The 19,608-nt window shown below is 51.8% G+C and overlaps 1 protein-coding gene across 1 annotated transcript in view; it reads left to right on the forward strand.

The window, feature by feature from the left end:
• Positions 1–5,530: 5,530 nt before the first annotated feature.
• The window catches only part of FAM3B (FAM3 metabolism regulating signaling molecule B), a 31,976-nt gene continuing 17,898 nt past the window's right edge, over positions 5,531–19,608 (forward strand). Inside the window, exons 1-2 of the mRNA XM_045558353.1 lie at positions 5,531–5,603; positions 10,449–10,592. Of these exons, the coding sequence (XP_045414309.1) occupies positions 5,585–5,603; positions 10,449–10,592 (163 nt within the window). The 5' untranslated portion in view covers positions 5,531–5,584. The remainder of the gene's footprint in view (positions 5,604–10,448; positions 10,593–19,608) is intronic.

The raw sequence follows: 19,608 nt of genomic DNA on the forward strand, positions 1-19,608 counted from the left end.
GTAAAAGTGAAAAGAAAACTAACATCTTCATATTAAGTTTTCACCTCTCAAACTCCCTGGGGGGTTTGAGACACATTTTGAGACCTGCTGGTCTGTAGTATAAATTGAACGATCAGTGAATGCAGAGCTCTGTGAGAGGATACAAAAGAAACAAAACATTAAGTCCAATGATCTTAGCATTTAAAAAGAAAAGGTAAGCATGTGCAATTCAGCTTGTGAACTTGAGGAAAGGCAAACAAAGACATGAGCATGCAAGTTGCATACCAGCAAAAAAAACATTCTGGGTCTCATTCTGTGTGTGTGTGATGTGTACATCTAACTGTCCTGAGGAGTGTGTGTGTGTGTGTGTGTTTGTGTGTGTGATGTCTACATATGACTGTCCTGGGGAGAGAGAGAGAGTGTGTGTGTGTGTGTGTGTGTGAGAGAGAGAGAGAGATGTCTACATCTGACTGTCCTGGGCACTGTGTGTATGGAGTGTGTTTGTGTATGCGTGTGTGTGTGTGAAATGTCTGCATCTAACCATGCTCCATCTGCATTGTGACTACTCATGTCTGCAAGTCACAAGGACACATGCTGCCAGCCTCCCATGAGCTGAAGGGTGTCTGAGGAGTTTGGGATGACCAGAGGCCCGAGGGAGCCAGTGAGGAGGGGGCAGAGGAGAGGCTTAGGGGAGGCCTGCAAGGAAGGGCAGGAGAGTGTAGTGGGCAGTGCAATGCCACACTGGTGGGACCACAGATGGTTCACCCCAACCCTGCCGCAGAAGGGTGGGCACAGCCTGTGGTATGTGTCGCAGGTCAGAGCCGAACGCAGGCTTCCTGAGACCACTCTGGCTCTGGCACTTGCACCCCGTTGGCTGGACTGAGCCAGAGACCTGAGGAGTTCCAGCCAACCTGTTCAGCCCTGTCATCTTGATCTGTTTGTTTTTTCTTTTTTTGATAACATACCTTATTGAAGTGATGACTTATATGCAGTAAAGTACACAAATCCAAAGTGTATATAGCTCTAACTTTTTATATAGGATTCTTGAGTACTCACCGCCAAGATAAAGGCAAAGAACTTTCCACTACTCTGGAAAGTTCCCCTGCTCCTTCATACTGAACACCTCTGCACTCAGAGGAAACCACTGTTCTATTAGTTTTAGATTAGTTTTATCTGTTCTTGATCAGTCATACAGCATGGTTGCATGTTGTTTCTGAGAGCCATCCATGTTGTTGTGTTTATCTGTAGGGCTTTCTTTTTTCATCGGTGAGTAGTATTCCATCATATGAACCTACCAAAATTTGTTTATCCATTTTCCTGTAGATGGGCTTTGGGGTTGTGTATGGCTTTGGCTATAATCATATGTGGACACTGTGGACATAGCATATATACTTTGTTCCCCTGGGTCTAGCTGCTGTGGACTGAACTGTGCCTCCCTATCTCCCCAAACCAAAAAACTCATGTTGAAGCCCTAACGTCCCAGTGAGATGGCTTTGGGGTATGTGGAGATGGGGTCTTTAGGTAATTAGGGTTGGATGAGTCATGAGGGTGAGGCCCTCATGATGGAATAGCGTCCTGATAAGGAGAGACACCAGAGAGCTCACTTCCTCCCTGATTCTCCACCATGTGATGACACAGTGGGAAGACAGGGAGAAGTCTGCGAGCCAGGAAAAGTCCTCACCAGGAACTGAATCAGCTGGCCCCTTGACCTGGGACTTCCCAGGCTCCAGAACTGTGAGAAATAAATGCCTGCTGTTCATTTAAGCCACCCAGTGTGTGGTGTTTTGTTATGGCAGCCCAAGCAGACCAAGACACCGTGGCACATGCTCCATAAATATTTTTTAATTTAATTTTATTTAATCTATGCTATTTTAAGAGACAATTTCAGCATCAAGTGAAAATGTAGAGGAAAAAATGGAAAATGAAAAGATTTTTAAAGTCATATGGCCAGGAGTTTACTTAAGGACCCAGGACACACAGGGGTCACTTATCAGAGAGAAAATAACTAGTGGGGAGTATTTAGAAGAATCTGAGGACTAAAGTGTGGGCTTGATATAAATGTGAGTTAATTACATAACCTCCTTAGGTGTGAGGTCAGGTTAATAGTTCCTCAAGAGGCTTAAAGATTGTGGATGGAAATTGCTAAACAATGTTTGGCACATCATAGGTGCTTATTAAGTGTTCATGGAATGACATGTTGTAAAACATCATTCAAACTTACCAGATTATCTACCCTCCATAAGACTCTAAGGTGGCTTTCCAATATCCTAAAGGAAACGGTTTATACCTAACTTCTTCTTACTCTCTAATCAACTATGCTAGAAGGTCCCAGATTCCCCATGTAATCTGGTGATAAGAACAGGAAATCAGGACTTATAGATGAATGAAATAGAATTGAGAGGCCAGAAATAAACCTGCACATATAAGACCAAATGATCTTCAGAAAGAGTGGCAAGACCATTCAATGGGGAAATGACAGTCTCATCGACAAACGGTGCCGGGAAAACTGGATATCCACATGCAAAGAATGAAGTTGGACCCTTAACTTACAGCATATAAAAAAATTAACTCAAAATGGATTAAAGACCTAAATGTATGACCTAAAACTATAAAATTCCTAGAAGAAAACATAGGGGGAAAGCTTCAAGACACTGGATTTGGCAGTGATTTTTTTGGATTTGATGCCAAACGTGCAGGCAACAAAAGCAAAAATAAATGGGACTGTGGCAAACATTAAAACTTTTGTGCATCAAAATATACAATCAACAGAGTAAAAAGGCAACATATACAATGGGAGAGAATATTTGCAAATCATATATCTGATATGGAGTTAATATCCAGAATATATAAAGAATACCTACAACTCAATAACAAGAAAAATAAATAGCCCTATTAAAAAATGGACAAAGGACTTAAAGAGACATTTCTCCAAAGATGACATACAAATGGCGAACAAGACTATGAAAAGATGCTCAACATCATGAGCCATTAGGCAAATGCAAAGCAAAACCACAGTGAGATACCACCTTACACCCATTAGGATGACTACTGTCAAAAAATAAAAAACACCCAGAAAACATGTTGGTGAGGAAGTAGAGAAATTAATTGGAACTCTTGTGCACTTTTGGTGGCATTGTAAAATGATGCGGCTGCTATAGAAAACAGTATGGCATTTTCTCAAAACATTAAAAATAGAATTACCACATAATCTAGCAATTCCACTTCTGAGTTTGTGTCCAGAAGAATTGGAAGCAGGATCTGAAAGAGAGATTTGCATAATCATGTTCACAGCAGTATTATTCACAGTTGTTGAGAGGTAGAAGAAACCCAAGTGTCTGTGGATGGGTGGATGGATGGATGGATGGGTGGATGGGTAGATGGCTGGGTGGATGGCTGGGTGGATGGATGGGTGGATGGGTAGATGGCTGGGTGGATGGATGGGTGGATGGGTGGATGGATGGGGGGATGGGTAGATGGGTGGATGGATGGGTGGATGGGTAGATGGGTGGGTGGATGGATGGGTGGATGGATGGATGGATGGGTGGGTGGATGGGTAGATGGGGGGTGGATGGATGGGTGGATGGGTAGATGGGTGGGTGGATGGATGGATGGATGGATGGGTGGGTGGATGGATGGATGGATGGGTAGAGGGATGGGTGGATGGATGGATGAGTGGATGGATGGAGGGTTAAACAAAATGTGATACATACGTACAATGGAATTTTATTCAGCCTTAAGAAAGAAATTCTGATATGGGCTACAACGTGGATGAAACTTGAGGACATTATGCTAAGTGAAATAAGCTGGTCACAAAGACAAATATTGTATGATTCCTACGTATAGGAAGTATCTAGAGTAGTCAAATTCATAGAGAAAATAGAATGGTGATTGCCAGGGGCTGGGGGAAGGGATAAATGGGGAGTTGTTTAATGAGTACAGAGTTTTAATTTTGCAAGATGAAAAAGTTCTGGAGATGAATAATGTGAATTTCCTTTACTGAACTGTACACTTAAAGATGGCTAAGGTGGTAAATTTTATGTTATGGATTTTTTGCCATAATTTTTAAGAAGTGAAAACAAACCCAGAGATAAAATCCTCACCTCTGAAATCGGGTGAGCTAAAGACAAAGGCAGGGTTGGTGGTCAGTCATCTGTTTAAGGTAATTGTCAGGACTAGCTGGAGAATACTTCTGAAACTGCCGCAGAGCAGCTCAGAAGGGCGTCCAGCCGGAGACGGGCCCTGCTCAGGCCTGCCGTCGGTGCGCTTCCGGAGTCCTTAGGAAGGATGCCTTACTGTGGAGACCCCAGTCTTCTGGTCCCTCTGGTTTGGAAGACAGCACGTGGGGTGAACTGGAGGAATAAAGCCATGTGGTCCACAGAACATGTGGTCCCCGGGCACCTTGGGTGGAGCCATACAGGAGCTTCTCGGGAGCAAAGCTTCTCAGGAGCAAAGCTTCTCAGGGTCATGGCCAGGGCCCCTTGATGATAACTGATGGATGGATGTCCCCAGGTAGGCAAGGGGACCTTGTGCTATGTTGTTGCTGAAGCCTCTGGGCTTCTTGAGAGAGGAGAGGCAGGAGCAGAGTAGAACCGTGGGAGCCAGCAGACCCCAGCATGGGGCCAGTGGACCCCAGAGTGGGGACTGGGTGTCTGGCAGAGAGTCTCTGGCAAAGCATGCTTCCCTGGAACTCTCTTTTTCTGTACAAGTGTTATACTTGCTCTTGGTAGCGTGAGGCTGCTGTGAGTATAGCCGGTCAACAGCATTGTAAAAACCTGCTGGGTGCTGGGAATGCAATTAAACTCATGGGCGGCGAGGGAGGGGCTGTTCCTGCTTGGGGTCTGGACATCTTCTGGAAGACTTCTTCACACATCTGCCCACCCCCTGCCGCTGGGATTCACTGGTCTCCATGTTAACAAGGGGACCTGTAGACCTGCATCCCTGACCAAAGGGCCTGGGGCCTGACCAAGGGGCCCTGCCTGATTTCCCGGGAGTTAATCATCCTGCAGGAGAGGAGAGAGCAAGAACTGTGCTGGCTGTGCAAACAGCAGGCAGGCAGCCGGCTGCTCTGCACCAAGCAGAGAGCCACAGAACAGGGACCTGAGTACTGTGGACGTGAACTCTGCAAACTTGGACTCTGTTTTGACATTTAAAAGGTTCCATCCATGCTTCTCTTCGCAGCCACTTCCTCTTGTGAGACATTATGTCGGGGCCTGGAGACCTGAAGCATTAGGGGACGCGGCATCCTCCCTTCAGAGCTGACCTTACTGGGCTCCCCGAGACATATCAGCTCTGGCTTCCAGGAAGCCCTGGCCCCGGGTCAGCCCCACGGGGAGCCTCTGCCTCTGCCAAAGACCTCAGAGCTCCCAGGCAACCCTGGGCTGGGTGCACCTGGCACCTGCTCCACGTACCTGCCCGGCCACACCTGCCTGGCCCGCAGACCTCCCCGCCCCTCGCTCCTGGCTGGCTTGCTATCCTTTGAACCTGCCAAGTCAGTACCTGCCATTTGGCGGACTGGCGGCACCTGCCTGGCCCGCCCAGCCCAAGAGGCTCCGGTAGGTCCCCGGGGGCTGCCCTGGGCCAGGCAGGCGCCAGCGGCACCTGGAAGATGCGCCCCGTGGCTGCCAGTGAGTGCGACCCACTGCAGGGCACAGGGCTGGGGGGCCCGGGGACGCTCCTCGCTGAGCCAGGAGGGTGGGGCCAGCGAGGGCCGGTCTCCTCTTGGACGGGGTGAGGAATGCGGGGAGCAAACCCAGAGGGGACGAAGGGGCTGGGCCCCAAGCAGAGTGCCCCTACCGGGTTCGCTCCCAGCTGGGATCAGTGGCTGTGACACTTGCTGGAAGGTAAGCGTTGGGCGAGCACAGGCAGAGCTCACCGCCCGGGCACCCCGCAGCGGCTCCTTCCCCAGGGCCTGTGCCCCTGGACCTCGCAGCAGGAAGGGGCTGGCCCGATGCCACTTGGTAAGGCAATTTGGATAAATAGGAAAAAGGAAAGGATATACATCAACTTGCTCAGGGCACCAACTTTCATTATAGCTGTTTTGGAAGAAATTTTTTCATTATTTCTATATTGTATAATTATGATAGTATCTGCTGGTTACTTATGGAAAATGCTGAATATTGTCAGATGGTTTTCCCTCCCCTACAACTGTTGCGCACACAGACCTCATGATTCATGAGTTATGTGTTCCATATGAAGCTTCCAGGTAACACCAGGTTTGTGTTTACCTGGTCGTGTGTGATTGTGAGAGGAGATGCCTGCAGAAATGCTGAGCCACATCACCTTTGATTTTGTGAGCTGTAGATTTGGGGACAATCTTGGAATGGGCCTTGTCCTTGACAATCCAGTCCAGCGCAGGGTTTGTTCCAGATAGACAGTGTGCAGGAAGGATATTCAGATTGAATGGATGGAGTAAGTAAAGCCGCCCACCATTCCTTTGCCCAAGGAGCCTGGTATTGGGATGCTAATTCCTCAAAATGGGCATTGGTGTGTGGACCTTCAGGGTCACCCTGCACACCTGCTGCGGTGTTCCAGAGCGGCCCTTCGCAGCCCTCCTGCCGGAAAGCCTCAGTGGACAGGACAGTGATGACAGTGCACACCGAGGCCAGCAGAGCCTGGAATCCACAAGGCAGCGAGTCCCAACCTGGGGACTGTCCACTCTCAGCCCTCCTGCCTCTCAAGTACAAGGGGTACAGTGTGGCCCCCTGCATGGGGAGGCGATCTGAGTGCACGCCACCAGGGTGCCACTGACAATGGCTTCCTGTGATTGTTTGGGCACACGGAAGGTGGGTCTCTGAGGAGGAAGTTCACTGACTCTCCCTCTGTGCTGAGAATTGGCCTTTGATCTCATGCTCACTGCATCTGTCTGCGGGCAGCAGGCACATGGGAGGACATTTCCCTGAGCTAATGACTTTATTACCTTACAAGAAAAGACTAGGTTCCAGTTACAAAATCACAGAAGGGTTCCTGGGCTCTGCGTACTTCCTCCTCGCCCCTGCAGCTGCTGGGTCTCCTCCCACCAGGGCAGGCCCACCAGGTCCCTGGGCTCCCACTTTTCCCAGGAGGAAACCTGTCCTGTGTCCCAGCCCAGGCACTGAGTCTTCCCTGCTGCCCAGTGTCCGAGCCTCCGTCGTGACAGGCTGCCTCGTGTCCTGCCTGCTCTGCTTCCAACCCCAGGAAGTGACAACCTGTTGCTGGTGTCCAGCCCGCAGGGAGGCTGTGCCACGGCTGGCCTGACGCTGTACTGTGGGCTGAATTGTGGCCTCTCCGCCAAAATGCCTATGTCGTAGTCCTTACCCCAGTGCCTCAGAACGTGACTGTACTTAGAGACAGGGCCTCTAGAGAAATGACCAAGTTAAAATGGGGTCTCGTTAGGGTGGTTCCTGACCCAGTCTGACTGGCGTCCTATAAGGAGAGGGGATTAGAACACAGACACCCACGGAGGATGGAACCTGTGAGGACACAGGGAAGAGGTGCCATCTGCCAGCCAAGGGGAGACCCTCTGGAGAAAGCAGCCCTGTGACACCTTGACCGTGGACTTCCAGCCTCCAGAATGTGAGAAAATAAGTTTTCACTGTTGAAGCCCGATCTGAGGGAAGCTCGAGGAGATGAATCATGCATGCGTCCTGCTGGGAGTTTGTCAGTCACCTCCTGGCTCCTAGGTCCTCCCTCTGGTGACTTTGTGCCAGACCTGCCGGTCCCGCAGCTCTCCACCCGCGTGCACCCTGTCTTCTGAGGGTGGGAGTCCCGGAGCCTAAGGCCGGATCTGCCTCACCCTGGAGGAGGTTCTGGCTCTGGGTCTCTAGGTCTTGGCCAGCCACGTGCCACCACAGGAGACCAGACTGTCCCCAGCCTGGAGGTCATCGGCTGCAGCTCTCACCCAAGGCACAGACACTGTCCCATCTTCCCAGGTGCTCACTGCCTCGAGGGGCGGGCCGGGGTCTGCAGCTCCCCTTGTGAGCCTGGCTTTCTGTGTATTCTCCATTTCCGTCCCTGCCACCCCCACCCGTTTGTCCTTGTTCAAGTGGGGACAAAGTTACCCTCCCTTTGTGCAGCTGTTTTTTACACATTTCAGTGGTAGCATAATGGTCCTTTTCAGTCTTCTCCAAGCTAAACAGCAGCTCCTTGCTTAGGATTGCGTGTGTGACATGTTGTCTAGAACAGCAGTCCCCAACTAGGGGACGGGTTTTGGCAGCAGGGAGGGGTTTCATGGAAGACAATGTTTCCGCCAGGGCACGGGGGCGGAGGGGGGGTGGGCTTGGCAGAGCTCTGGGGCCCAGGGATTGGGGACCACAGGCCTGCAAGATCTCTGCTCAGGCAATTTTCTTCTTCAGGTATTATGCTTAGATAAAATAGTCCAGCCGCAACGCAGTACTCACAGGATACAGTGGTCTGTTGTTGCCTTTGAACATGCTCTGTGGCTGCTCTCCTAGCACACTGTCCATTCCGTGTTCATCCAACAGAATTTTCTGGAACATCATGCGGCCCGGCCACTGTCCTAGGCGTCCGGGCACAGTCCTGGAGGGGTGGGCCGTGGGAGGTGCCTGTGCGGGGCTGCGGGGAGGAGAGTGACCCAGGCAGAGGCATCCACCTTGCAGAGGACTGAACAGGAGCGGGGCCTGCTGGGCCGCCCCCACCGCCTCATTCTGTCCTCTGAGGCTGGGTTATCCTGCTCTGATACGTCCCTTCAGCCCTGGAAACTGCAGTGGCCACACTGCCCTGGGCCTCTCCCAGCAGGAAGCCATCCCTGCTTAATAGTCTAACAATCTTAGAAACTGCATCGTTTGGGAAATAGAAATGAAAAAATTATGGTGAAAAGTGCATTTGAAAAAACTAAACAAAACCCAAGGTGAAGCAGACACAAGTGGTTCTGTCAGCACGATCCCCTGTGCTGAGGTGCCGTCCCTCCGAGCACAAGCGCAGGCTGACTCGGCACAGCCGGCGGAGGGGCCTGCGGTGGAAGGGCTCTCTCGGGGTGTGGCGGTGAGGAGGGAGCCCGAGTGGAGAGCTCAACTCCTGCTGGGTGGAGGGGTGGGGCCCATCACCGGGCCCTTCAGGGTCCATAATTCCCTCCCTCCTTTCCTTCCTTCCCTTTCTCATTTCTTTTCTTTCTTCCTTCCTTTTTTCTTTCTTTCTTTTCTTTTCTTTCTCTTTCCTTTCTTTTTGAGAGACAAGAGTCTTGCTCTGTCACCCAGGCTGGAGTGCAATGGTATGATCATAGCTCCCTGCAGCCTCGAACTCCTGGGCTCAAGAGTTCCTCCTGCCTCAGCCTCCCAGGTAGCTGGGACGACAGGCGCACACCACAATGCCAGCTAATTTTCCTGTTTTTAGTAGAGACGGGATTTTGCTCTTGCTCAGGCTGATCTTGAACTCCTGAGCTCACGCAATCCTCCTGCCTTGGCCTCCCAGAGTGCTGGGATTACAGGTGTGAGCCACCATGCCCGGCCTCCTCTTATTTAAGGGTGTACCTATTACTATGGATTTAAATGCTATAGGACAAATCTCCCAGGGCCTGTCCTTTTCTGCAGGGCTGGTGGCTCTCCCTGCCCTTTGGCAGTTTTGGTAAGCAAACTGCCGAACAAGTTACGATCTGTGCAATATTTAGGGTGCAAAATAAAAAACCAGGCAGTGGATTGCCTGTGAAGGCATAGGGAGTTGTCTCCCAGGGCTCTGGCAACCTAGGAGGAGATAGATGCCTTTTTCTTAGGAATTGTAAAATCTCTCAGCTGCTTCTCATATCACATGGGAGAGATAAGGTATTGTTGCCAATCAACCGGAAAGATATCTCCGGGGACTTTCTGCCTTTGGAACCTTTGGGTGGCCCCGCAGGCTTGTGTCTGATGATAGGACAGGTTTGGGGACTTTTCCCAGGGTCATATGTCAGTCCAGGATCCAGCATGGACCATTGCATGCTCACGGGGCACCAGGTACTGTTCTCAGCACAGGTGATGCAGCGATAATCAAAACAGACCACGCCCCACCCTCTGGAGCTTTCGTCTGGCTGCTGGGGCTTGCTCAGGGCTGTGTCTCACAAAGGGAATGAGCTGCTTCTATTTTTTCAGGTCCACACTGGGCGTGTTGGTTCAAGGGCACTTAATGAACCACTGGTTGATATTAGCACTTGAAGAAGCTCTAAGACGCAAACCAATAGCAAATATCACAAATTGTCCTTGGAAACATTCCTGTCTTGTTGTGTTGTCTGCTACCGTCTACTTCAAGTGCCAGCCGTAGCCAAGCCTGTCGCACCGCGGTGGTTCTGCTAGGACAGCTCCGCACCCTCACCTCCCCAGTGCCCCCCAGCCCTAGCAATTGCCACTCCGGGAGTACTGTCCCTTAGAGCAGTCCCTTGACACTGATGCCCTGCATGTGGCTGGGATGAAAGGCAGTGGAGGGCATGGGAGTGCGCTGGTGGGGTTGCCTGGTGGCCCCGGGGCACAAAGCCGTTCACAGTCTCTGCTGGTGTCTGTCTCCAGGTGCTTTCAAGGCTTGTTTCCTTGTCTTCGCATCCCTGTGTGCCTGGTATGGCGGGTACCTGCTCGCAGAGCTCATTCCGGACGCACCCCTGTCCGGCACTGTCTATAGCATCCGGAGCATCGGCAAGAAGCCAGTCCTCAAAGGTGAGTTCCACGCCTGGTCAGGGCGGACTCCCCCTGGCAGCTCGTCCACAGAGGCAGGAATGTGGGTCCCAGCCTCAGCCCTGCCGCGCCTGGCAGCTTTATGTTGAGGAGGAGGAAGGCGCTTTGCAGAGTCTCACATTTAGGTCCACTGAGAGGTAGGTGCCACTGCCAATCGTCATGTTAGACGTGGACAGTGAGGCCTCAGCTTCCCAGCCACGACCCCGAACTGCAGCCTGACCCTGACCTACCCCTTCCAGCCCAGGTCTCGGCTTCCTCCTGTGTGAGACACAGCAGGGGCCTAGGTCCTAAACTGAGAATCCTTTTAAAGTTTCTAAAGCACTGAACAGCTCTTTGCAAGTCATCCGTAACCTGGCGTGGTGACTCACACCTGTAATCCTAGCGCTTTGGGAGGCCAGGAGTTCAAGGGGAAATCACCTGTACAGTCTTGGCAGGCAGAAGGGAGTCATTAAGTGGGTGTGTAAGAAATGTCAGGCGCTGAGAAGACATTTTTATTGGCGGACAGCCGCGCCCCTGACTGTCAGCTCAGGAAAGGTTGAACTCCAGGTGGCGGGCGGCTGTTCTCTCTCCCCGCGTTGGACTGCCTGCGCCAGGCACCGTGCAACAGCCTGGGAGGGACAGAGAACAGGCACCCGAGGCCCCTGCCCCTTTGGCAGTGAAGTCCTAGTGAGGGGAGAGGACAGTTTAGAAAGGAACAAATGCACTTTGAGACAGGATGGTGGGGGAAAGGCTCTGAGAAGCTGACAGTCGAGAAGAGGGGGAGGGGAGGGAGGCCTGTGCGTGTCTCAGGGCTGTGCGCCAGTTCGGGGTAGAACACGGTGTCTGGGTCCGTTCAGGCTGATGTAATATCCCACAGACTAGGGGGCTTGTAAACAACAAACGTTTATTCCTCATAGTCTTGGAGAGCAGGAAGTCCAAGATCAAGGTGCCCGCAGATTTGGTGTTTGGTGAGGGCTGTTTCCTGGTTCATAGAGGACGCCTTCTCGCTGTGTCCTCAGGTGGCAGAAGGGGCAAAGGGGTCTCTGGGATCCCTCTCATGAGAACACTAATCCCATTCCTGAAGGCTCCACCCCCATGACCTGCTCACCTCTCAACGGCCCCACCTTGAACACCATCACATCGGGGGTCAGGTTCCAGGACAGGAATTTAGGGGGGACAGAAAACATTCAGTCTGCAGCACCTGGTTGCACATTGAAGGCTCAGACGACAAACCTGGCATACAGAAAATCTGTAAAAGCAAAACAAACAAAGCATGGGCCAACATTTAAAAAGCAGGGGTTTTCACATAGAACTCCAGATTTCTAGCATCCCTGGAAACATCAGGAGCTCTGGCACCCCCGGCCGTCCCTCCCGGGAGGCAGCAGTCAGCCACGGCTGGCCAGGCTGCCGGCCACGAGAGGGCTGGAGTCCGGCCAGGAGCAAAGGTATCTGTGGGGGGCCCTGGTTAAAATTCGCTGTGGAGGGAACAAGGAAAATCGGGCCTTTGTGCATAGAAGGATTTACACAGCGGACACTAACCACTGTGTTCTTTATTTCCTGGTTTAAATGTTATTTTACAGTACCCCTTCTGGGAAAGAGTGAATTGTCTCAGAAGGAAGTTCCTGATGTCAAAGTATATTCCTTGGTTAATTTGGCAAATATTTATTAACAATCTCCCTCCATATGGTGTACTCTGCGTGGGTGTGTTTTTAAGGTTTATGTTTGGCCTCTAAGAGTCTCAGAGTCTACTACGGAAGAGCTTAACAGCCAAGTCATAATGTTAGGAAACTGAGGAAAGAAACTTTATGTGCAGGATGTGTTCAATTACGCATTTGGCATACGACTCGAATTAGGAAGGAAGTGAAATTACAAAAGATTCATTAAAAATTATATTAGAAAACTTGTGTAACACTAGAGTAATAATCTGTGCCCCTGTTCCAAATTTCACTGGAAATAAATATGCTGGTATATTATTTTAATACAGAAATAAAATTAAAAAATTAATTTACACAAATATAAAAAGACTGGTTAAAGATTTAAAAAAACAGATTTCTGTAAAAACCACTCCTTTTCAGATTAATTACCTTTTATGGCCCCTCCCCAAAAAGAAGGATTTGACTGCCCGAGGTATTTTTATTATTAATAAGAATTGGCACTGAATTTGCCTGTAATCATGCCTGCTCATGGCGTGTGCGCTGTGCGTGGGCGAGGCCCAACGCCGAGTGCAGGGCATGGGAGGTGCCCTCAGAGGGATTACTGTCTCTTGCACTGATCTACTTTTATGCCCAAGTTAAGCTCGTCCTGGAGACAGGGCCTCTGCAGCCCGTCTTTTTAGAAGGCTCGTTCACGAGGTGGGCCAGGGACGCTGTCCACCCCCTCCCTGCACCTCAAGCATGTCCGGTCCCAGGTGCTTCAGTGCAAAGATGGAGGGGGAGGGGTGACAAGGGGCGGCTCCTGGTGTGGTGTGTCCCTCCCACTTCGGAGGGACACATGACTGCTTGGGGTCTGCTGGGCTCAGTTTGGAGCCTGTGCGTAATGATTCCTGTCCAGCTACTGTGGGTGAGAGGCTTGCACGAGGAGTGCCGGTCGTGCAGCAGGGCTTACTTGGTGCTGGCATTGCCCATGTGGCTGGCAGGGAGACCTCCAGGTGCTGCGGGCACAGCCTCCCAAGGCGCTGAGCTCCTCCTGGGACCCCGGCACTCCGCTGGAGCCACTCAGCACAGATCTATGCTGCTGAAGAGGCAGGAAAGATTGCGATTTCTCCAGCTTTGGAGAAGGTTCAAGTATGGAGGCGCAGCTCCCAGAATCAGCACGTGCTCTGGAAATTCTCGGTTACTGTTTGCTCATGCGGGGTGACTTGGACCTTCTCCTGGAGAACGTTTGTTTTAAATGTCCGTAAATCCCCAGGGGCATTTGCTGGTGGTGACCAACAGGCTCGGTCAGAACCTGAAGCACAGGCATGAGCCCACTGAGATGTGAGGTCAGACATGAGGGCACGGCGAGAAATAAGCCTCCAAACAAGAAAACTAGAAACTCAGAGTTCAAAGCTGTAAATGGAAACAGACGGAAGCTGGGAGTCCAGGATCCCATGAGCACATAACTGTCAGGCCCCGGGAGGACTCGAGGGAGTCCCCCTGCACAGATGAGGGCCTCCGTTCCTTGGGTTTGGAGGGAGTGACATCGGTGCTCATTAATGGGAACGAGGCTGGCTGACTGTGCTGGGCGAGTGACAAAGGCTGAGGGTGCCTAGGCCGGGCCGAGGCTGGATCTGGCAGGACGCAGAAGATGAGCCGGAAGGAGGTGCCGTGGGGAGGAGAGCCGCCCTGGTCTGGACGACGAACACACGTGACGATCGATACAGTAGGGACTTTCTGAAAGAACCCCACAGGGCAGTGAAGGGTGACCCCTTACTTTCTTTGCCTTTAGATGGGGGGGGTGATCGTACTTAATACAACCCCGAGGATGGAGTGGGCTGGACGGGAAGAGGCAGAGGCCCTGCCCTTGCTGTGTTTCCGCAGAGCGCAGGCCGGGCTGGCTGGTCTTTCCGGGGCTCTCTCCAGCCCGAGGGACTGGCCCTCAGAGAGGCTCTCAGGTCGTGCATGCCCAGGGCTGGGTCTGTGTTCATTTGCATTCATTTCATCCTGTCTTCCTTTAAAATTTTGGTATTTGTTCATCCTGAGTTGTTTTGCATTTATTTTGATTTTAGAAAAATATTGTATAAAACTGTTGTTTATTTTGATTCCTGAGCTTCTGGGCACCCCTAAAGGTTTGCACCTGAGACCAGCACCTCACTGGCCTCACCCCAATCCCGGCCCTGCTCTGTCAAACACGCCGGAACTACATGTACATGCGGAAGAAGGGCTGGAAACGTCTCAGTGCCGATGCTGCCTCGGGTTGAAACAAGGCGCTGTGCTGATGGAGGTGGAGAGGTGCAGGTGGCTGGTGGCTCTGTGCTGGGAGGTGCTAAGCATTGTCGAGGCAGGGTTTTGAACCACCGAGCCATTTACAGATGTGATGGCCGCACGGTGGATGTGATCAGATACAAGGGGACGAGGAAGGTCTGGCCACCCCAGGCCTGCGGTGCAAACAGTGAGGGCAGGTGGGGAGCAAAGGGTGGCCATCCCTCAGGCTGACGGAAGGTAGCTGCCAAGGTTTGACATCTTAAAGCCAGCTTGAGTGAGAGTTATACACTAATCCAGGCATCATTGCTAGAGGGGATTGCCCAGTAGATTGTGGCAGAAGGAAGATGAGGTTAGCAGAATAAGAGAAAACTGAAGGGTGACCTGATATGGCCTCAGTAGCTGAATGGCTGTCACTGCAGAAATGAACGAGCCACGGTTTCCTCCTTGTTCCGGGGAGACAGGGCTGAGCCACCAGCTTTAGTAGCTAGCTAGAGGGCACAGACTAGGCGCCAGAACTTCTGATAACTGGGATTCTGAAGAGCAGATCAGCCTGCCGGGAAACTTGCAAGCTCGAAGTCACCTTTTCCCCACCCCTCATCCCCCGCCCAGGATTCTAAGACAGACACTCCTGCTCCGTGCAGAGCAACCCCAGACGCCCCTCTCAACACCAGATGCGATTTTTTTTTCTCCAAATCAATCCTTTAATCATGCCCAGCGCTATGTGGTGGTCACAGCACGTTGACATCTGGAGTCCCCAAACGTAGACAGCATGAGGCATGCCGGGAACACATGCAGCCAAATCAAAGTTGTCTAACTGGAGTCCTATCAGGACGTCACCATGGAGTTTTCTGTGTTGAGAAATTCTATATTGTAGCTTTTTGTGTCTTATAGAATAATAAAATGGATATATAATATAGTGCTTTATGAATTTAAAGCCAAGAAAGCATAGAGTCTTTATCCCAAGTTAGCTTTTTTAAATCTCTGCTTTACGTATTAGGTACGATAGGGTCTGGGTAGAAGCATCCAGAATCCGGCCCCTACAGCCTCAGTGGGATGGTAGCCCACACAGGGGCTGCTCGGGCTGGCCAATCGCACCCCGAGGGACCTGACCCACCGCCACTTCCCACCTGCCACTCACCTCTCCCTGTGGCATCCCCTCCACCAGCACCAGGGCTGGGCCTGCTTTCTGACCGCCACGCCACCAACCCAGGGCTGCTGGGCCTGGGGGGCTTCTGAGATGTGGGCGGCCCCGACTGCCCCGTGACCTTCCTGGCACCTTTGTGCTTTTCCTGCCCAGGGCCCAGTGGTGGCACCTGCTGCTGCTCCTTCCCCTCCGCCTGCCTCCCTTCTGCTCCCCCTCCTCTTCCCCCTCCCTCCCTTCTCCTCCCCTCCCTTCCCTCACCCCTGCTCCTCCTCCTCCTCCTTCTCTCCCTCTTCCCCCTCCCACCTCCTCCCCTTCCTCTTCCTCAACTGCTCAGTCTGCTGTACCTCGGCATCCTGTCTTCTCCATACCAGGCCCCAGAAGACTCAGTGGCCACCTCTCCCTGCCCTCAGTCCCCTGATCCATGTGAGCCTGAGGCTGGGGAGATTTTAAACAGTTCCATCCCTGAAGTGACCACCAGAAATTAAGAAGTCACCCATCATGTGTATGTTGATTAATTAATGAAGTGGTTTTGCAAGGTAGTGGCCCTGTGTTAAGGAAGGGGAAGAGTGAGGTTCGGTCCACGTGGTGGTTCCCAGCGAGTCGATGCTGGACCCTGCTCACGCTCTCTTCATCTCGGAGCTCCCAGCCTTCTAGAACTTGGCCAGACGTTGCTGTTGACCTCACTGACCTCTGGTTTCTAGAATCCAGCTTTTTGGCAAACTGGAGGCATTCGTTACCATGCCCGATACCCTCAGCCTCCACTGCTCCCTGGAGATGAACGATGGAGACTCCTAAGGTCCCCGTGGCAGCTCGTCTGGCGATGGGGACCCTGGCCTGGAAAATGCGCACTCGCGGGAAGACTCTCTTTGTAACAGCAAACACGCAGGGCAGCGCACGTTGTTCCAAGTGCTGCTTTCAGTGCTTTGCCGTTATCAGGCCCCTGACAATCACTAGCCCTGGAAGTCGGCGCCGGTCTGGCCAGGAAACCGAGGCTCGGCCAAGGTCACTGGGAGTGAGACCACCTGAGTTCCGGGCCCCAACGGCCACGCCGAGCTGTCGTGTCAGCCCTCATGGGCTTTCAGCCTTTACTCCCACGTCTGTCCTGCCTCTTCCATGTCCTCATCTGCTCTTACTTGGCCCGTCTCCCGGCACCCTGCCGAGGTCTGGTCTTAGGCTCCCTGAAGTCCCTCCTCACCCCTGCAGGTCTGTGCCCTCCTCTGTCCACACTGTCTGCGGTCGCCTCCCGTCATTTCTGCGCAGCATGAGCCTGAGAGTGTCAGCGCCGAGGCCTCCTGTCCACGCCGGCCGCGCCTCATTTTCTAGACATGGCACGTCCTCGGCGTGGCTGGAATCTGCCCGCGCACCGGCTCTCCTCGCCAGCCTCTCGCGGTGTTTCTCGACGCCCCTTGTTTCCCGGGAGGGTTGAGGCTCACGCTCCCTGCATATGCTGGGTGGAGGGCTCGGTGCTCACCCAGCAAGGGACGAAGCTCTGTTCCCGGCCACAGGGCCGCCGAGGTCGCTGTCCGCGGGGCGGGAATGTTCTCTTTTCCTGGTAGATTCTCAGGGAGCTTCTTGTCCACACTGTGCTGCTAATGCCTCTCCCTCCACAGCACACGTCATAGTCTGCGAGGATCTTGTCAAATATCTTTACTTCCTGTCTCTTCTGTTCCTACGTGAGCTGTTCTAGTCACTGCTGTGCCTGTAGATCCAGGCCGGTATCTGGTTAATAAATAGTTGTGAATAAGAACCCTATGGAATTTGTCTTTCATATACCTTAGATCTAAGGTAGTGCCATCATTTTCTTGGAAAGTCTTGTAAAACAGCAATTACCCAAATGAGTCAGCCGCGTTTAGCCCCCTGCATAGACGTAGATCTTCTACCAAGATCAAATGAACTGACAACTCTTGCAGGGCTGCCATTGAGGTGGCCCTGAAGTCCAGGTCGTGAAAACCAACATTTAATTCTAATTCTGCCACTAACTAGCTGCTAACGTCTTAGGGTTTCTCCTCATCCGTAAATGAAGGCACCTTGTAGATACCTAAGACGATGTGTAAGGCTCTTTTCAATTCTGAGATTAGCTCTATATCCTATCATGCCGTGTCCTCTGAAATACATACAACTCTACCCAGTACGACCTGGCGTTATACCTGGCATTGTACCTTAAACATGCTGTGTGGCATTCATTGCAGTGCCTCCCCCCAAAGGCATATAAGGAACAATGCTACTGTCATTTAGGGGACATGGAGAGAAAGGCTTAAACAGGTGACACTCACACTGAGCCTGTGAACGGCCACCTGCCCACTCTGCTGGAGGGAAAGTTCAGCCTCTTGTCACAGGGGCAGCCTTAGCCGAGTGCGCGACATGTCTGTCACACCACTTGCATTGTGTCTCGGCACCTGATAAATGATACCGTTGATTAGCAGAGACATAAGTGCTCTTTGATGCCTTCTGGTCTTTTATATTTGTCAACTGGACTTTTATGTCCTACAGAACAATGAGGCGACTTGAAAGGGCTGAAACGTCAGTGTGCAAACAGACAGCCACTCTTTTTGTTTGCCTGGTACATATTGACAAGATCTTATTTCATTACTCCATATTTATAGTGACTTTAAGAGGGTCTCTTAGAGCCTCTGGAATCATCTTCCTTATTTAAAGAAGAGAAAATGAGATCACAGTTCCCAAATCAGGAAGTATTTTTAAAAGACAGATTCCTGGACCCCACCTTGAACAATTCAAAACTCTGCTGGTCCAGGGTGGAGGCCAAGAGCCTGTATTTACTTTCATTTGTTTTAAACTTGGCTTCATGCAGAGCCAAATTTGATAATCCTGGAACAGAATGGCCTCTAAATTCTCTTTTAAAGCTAAGGTTCTTTGTGATTTGTATCTCAATCTGGTAAACCCTCCTCCCACCCTCCCAAGTCCCCGTCTCAGGGTTTGTATTCCTGCAGTTACAGCACACCTGGCAAATGCCAGGAGAGAGCCTGAACTCGGTGATCTGTGAGTTCAATGACTAAGTTCCTATTTTCAAAGCTGGGCAAAGTAGCTACTGTGCTATAAACCAGGAGTTGCCTGTAAGCACAAGGAGTAAGGCTGGCTTTCGTGGGCAGGAGAGTAATTTCTAAAACTGCAATTCACTGCAGGAAGTAGACTGCCTCCAGGGGAAGTGAGATGTCCCTGCTGGGGGCTTTTAGTCTCACTTAAACGAGCAAATCAGTTTTTCACAAGACACGGAAACAGGACACTGCACAGAAGGTCCACGGTTCCTCCCAGCTGGGGACGTCAGCTTCTGTCTGGCCGTGTAGGAGTTTCAGGAAGGTGCTGGGGACCTGGACTGGGTTCTCCGTGGTCGTTGTGGGAGGAGGGGCAGGTTTGCAAGGAGCTGCCTTCTCAGAAGTGTCCACACTCCCCGGTTAGGAGCACAGTCTTCTCCCTTCATTCCCATAAGGAGAGTTTGTGCTTCTAGGAAATGCATGGGAGGCTCAGAAAACCTACTTTTTTTTTAATGCCATGCGGGTTCCGCTCCCATTTCTAGGACCTGCAAGAAAACACCAACACCCATCTCTGCATCACTCTTAGTCACTAGGGCCACACGCTTCTCCGAACATCTGAGAAAAATCAAACACCTCTTTTCTGGAAAATGTGCCTGCACATGTTGGACTTGGCAGAGTGACGGGGTCTGCGGGTTCCCAGCCAGGCACTGGGTCCTGCTCACAGCCCTGCCCAGCCCAGCACCCAGGGGAGCTGCCACCACGCGGACTGCCCGGCCCTTGCATGGTGATCTGTCCATCCCACTGCTGACCCTGTAGGACGAGGCCGTGGGGAGAGCATCCCTGGGACCCCCACGCTGGCCACGCTGGCTGAGTGTCCTGGATAAGCGTGGGAGTGCCAGGTGGGCTGGGCTGGGTGGTCACCCCGTCCTGGTCCCAGCACCCCAGCCCTGAGGCAATGCCTCTTTCCTGACAGGCAGGAGGAG

Source organism: Lemur catta, chromosome 1, assembly GCF_020740605.2.
Source record: "Lemur catta isolate mLemCat1 chromosome 1, mLemCat1.pri, whole genome shotgun sequence".
Lineage (NCBI taxonomy): Eukaryota > Metazoa > Chordata > Mammalia > Primates > Lemuridae > Lemur > Lemur catta.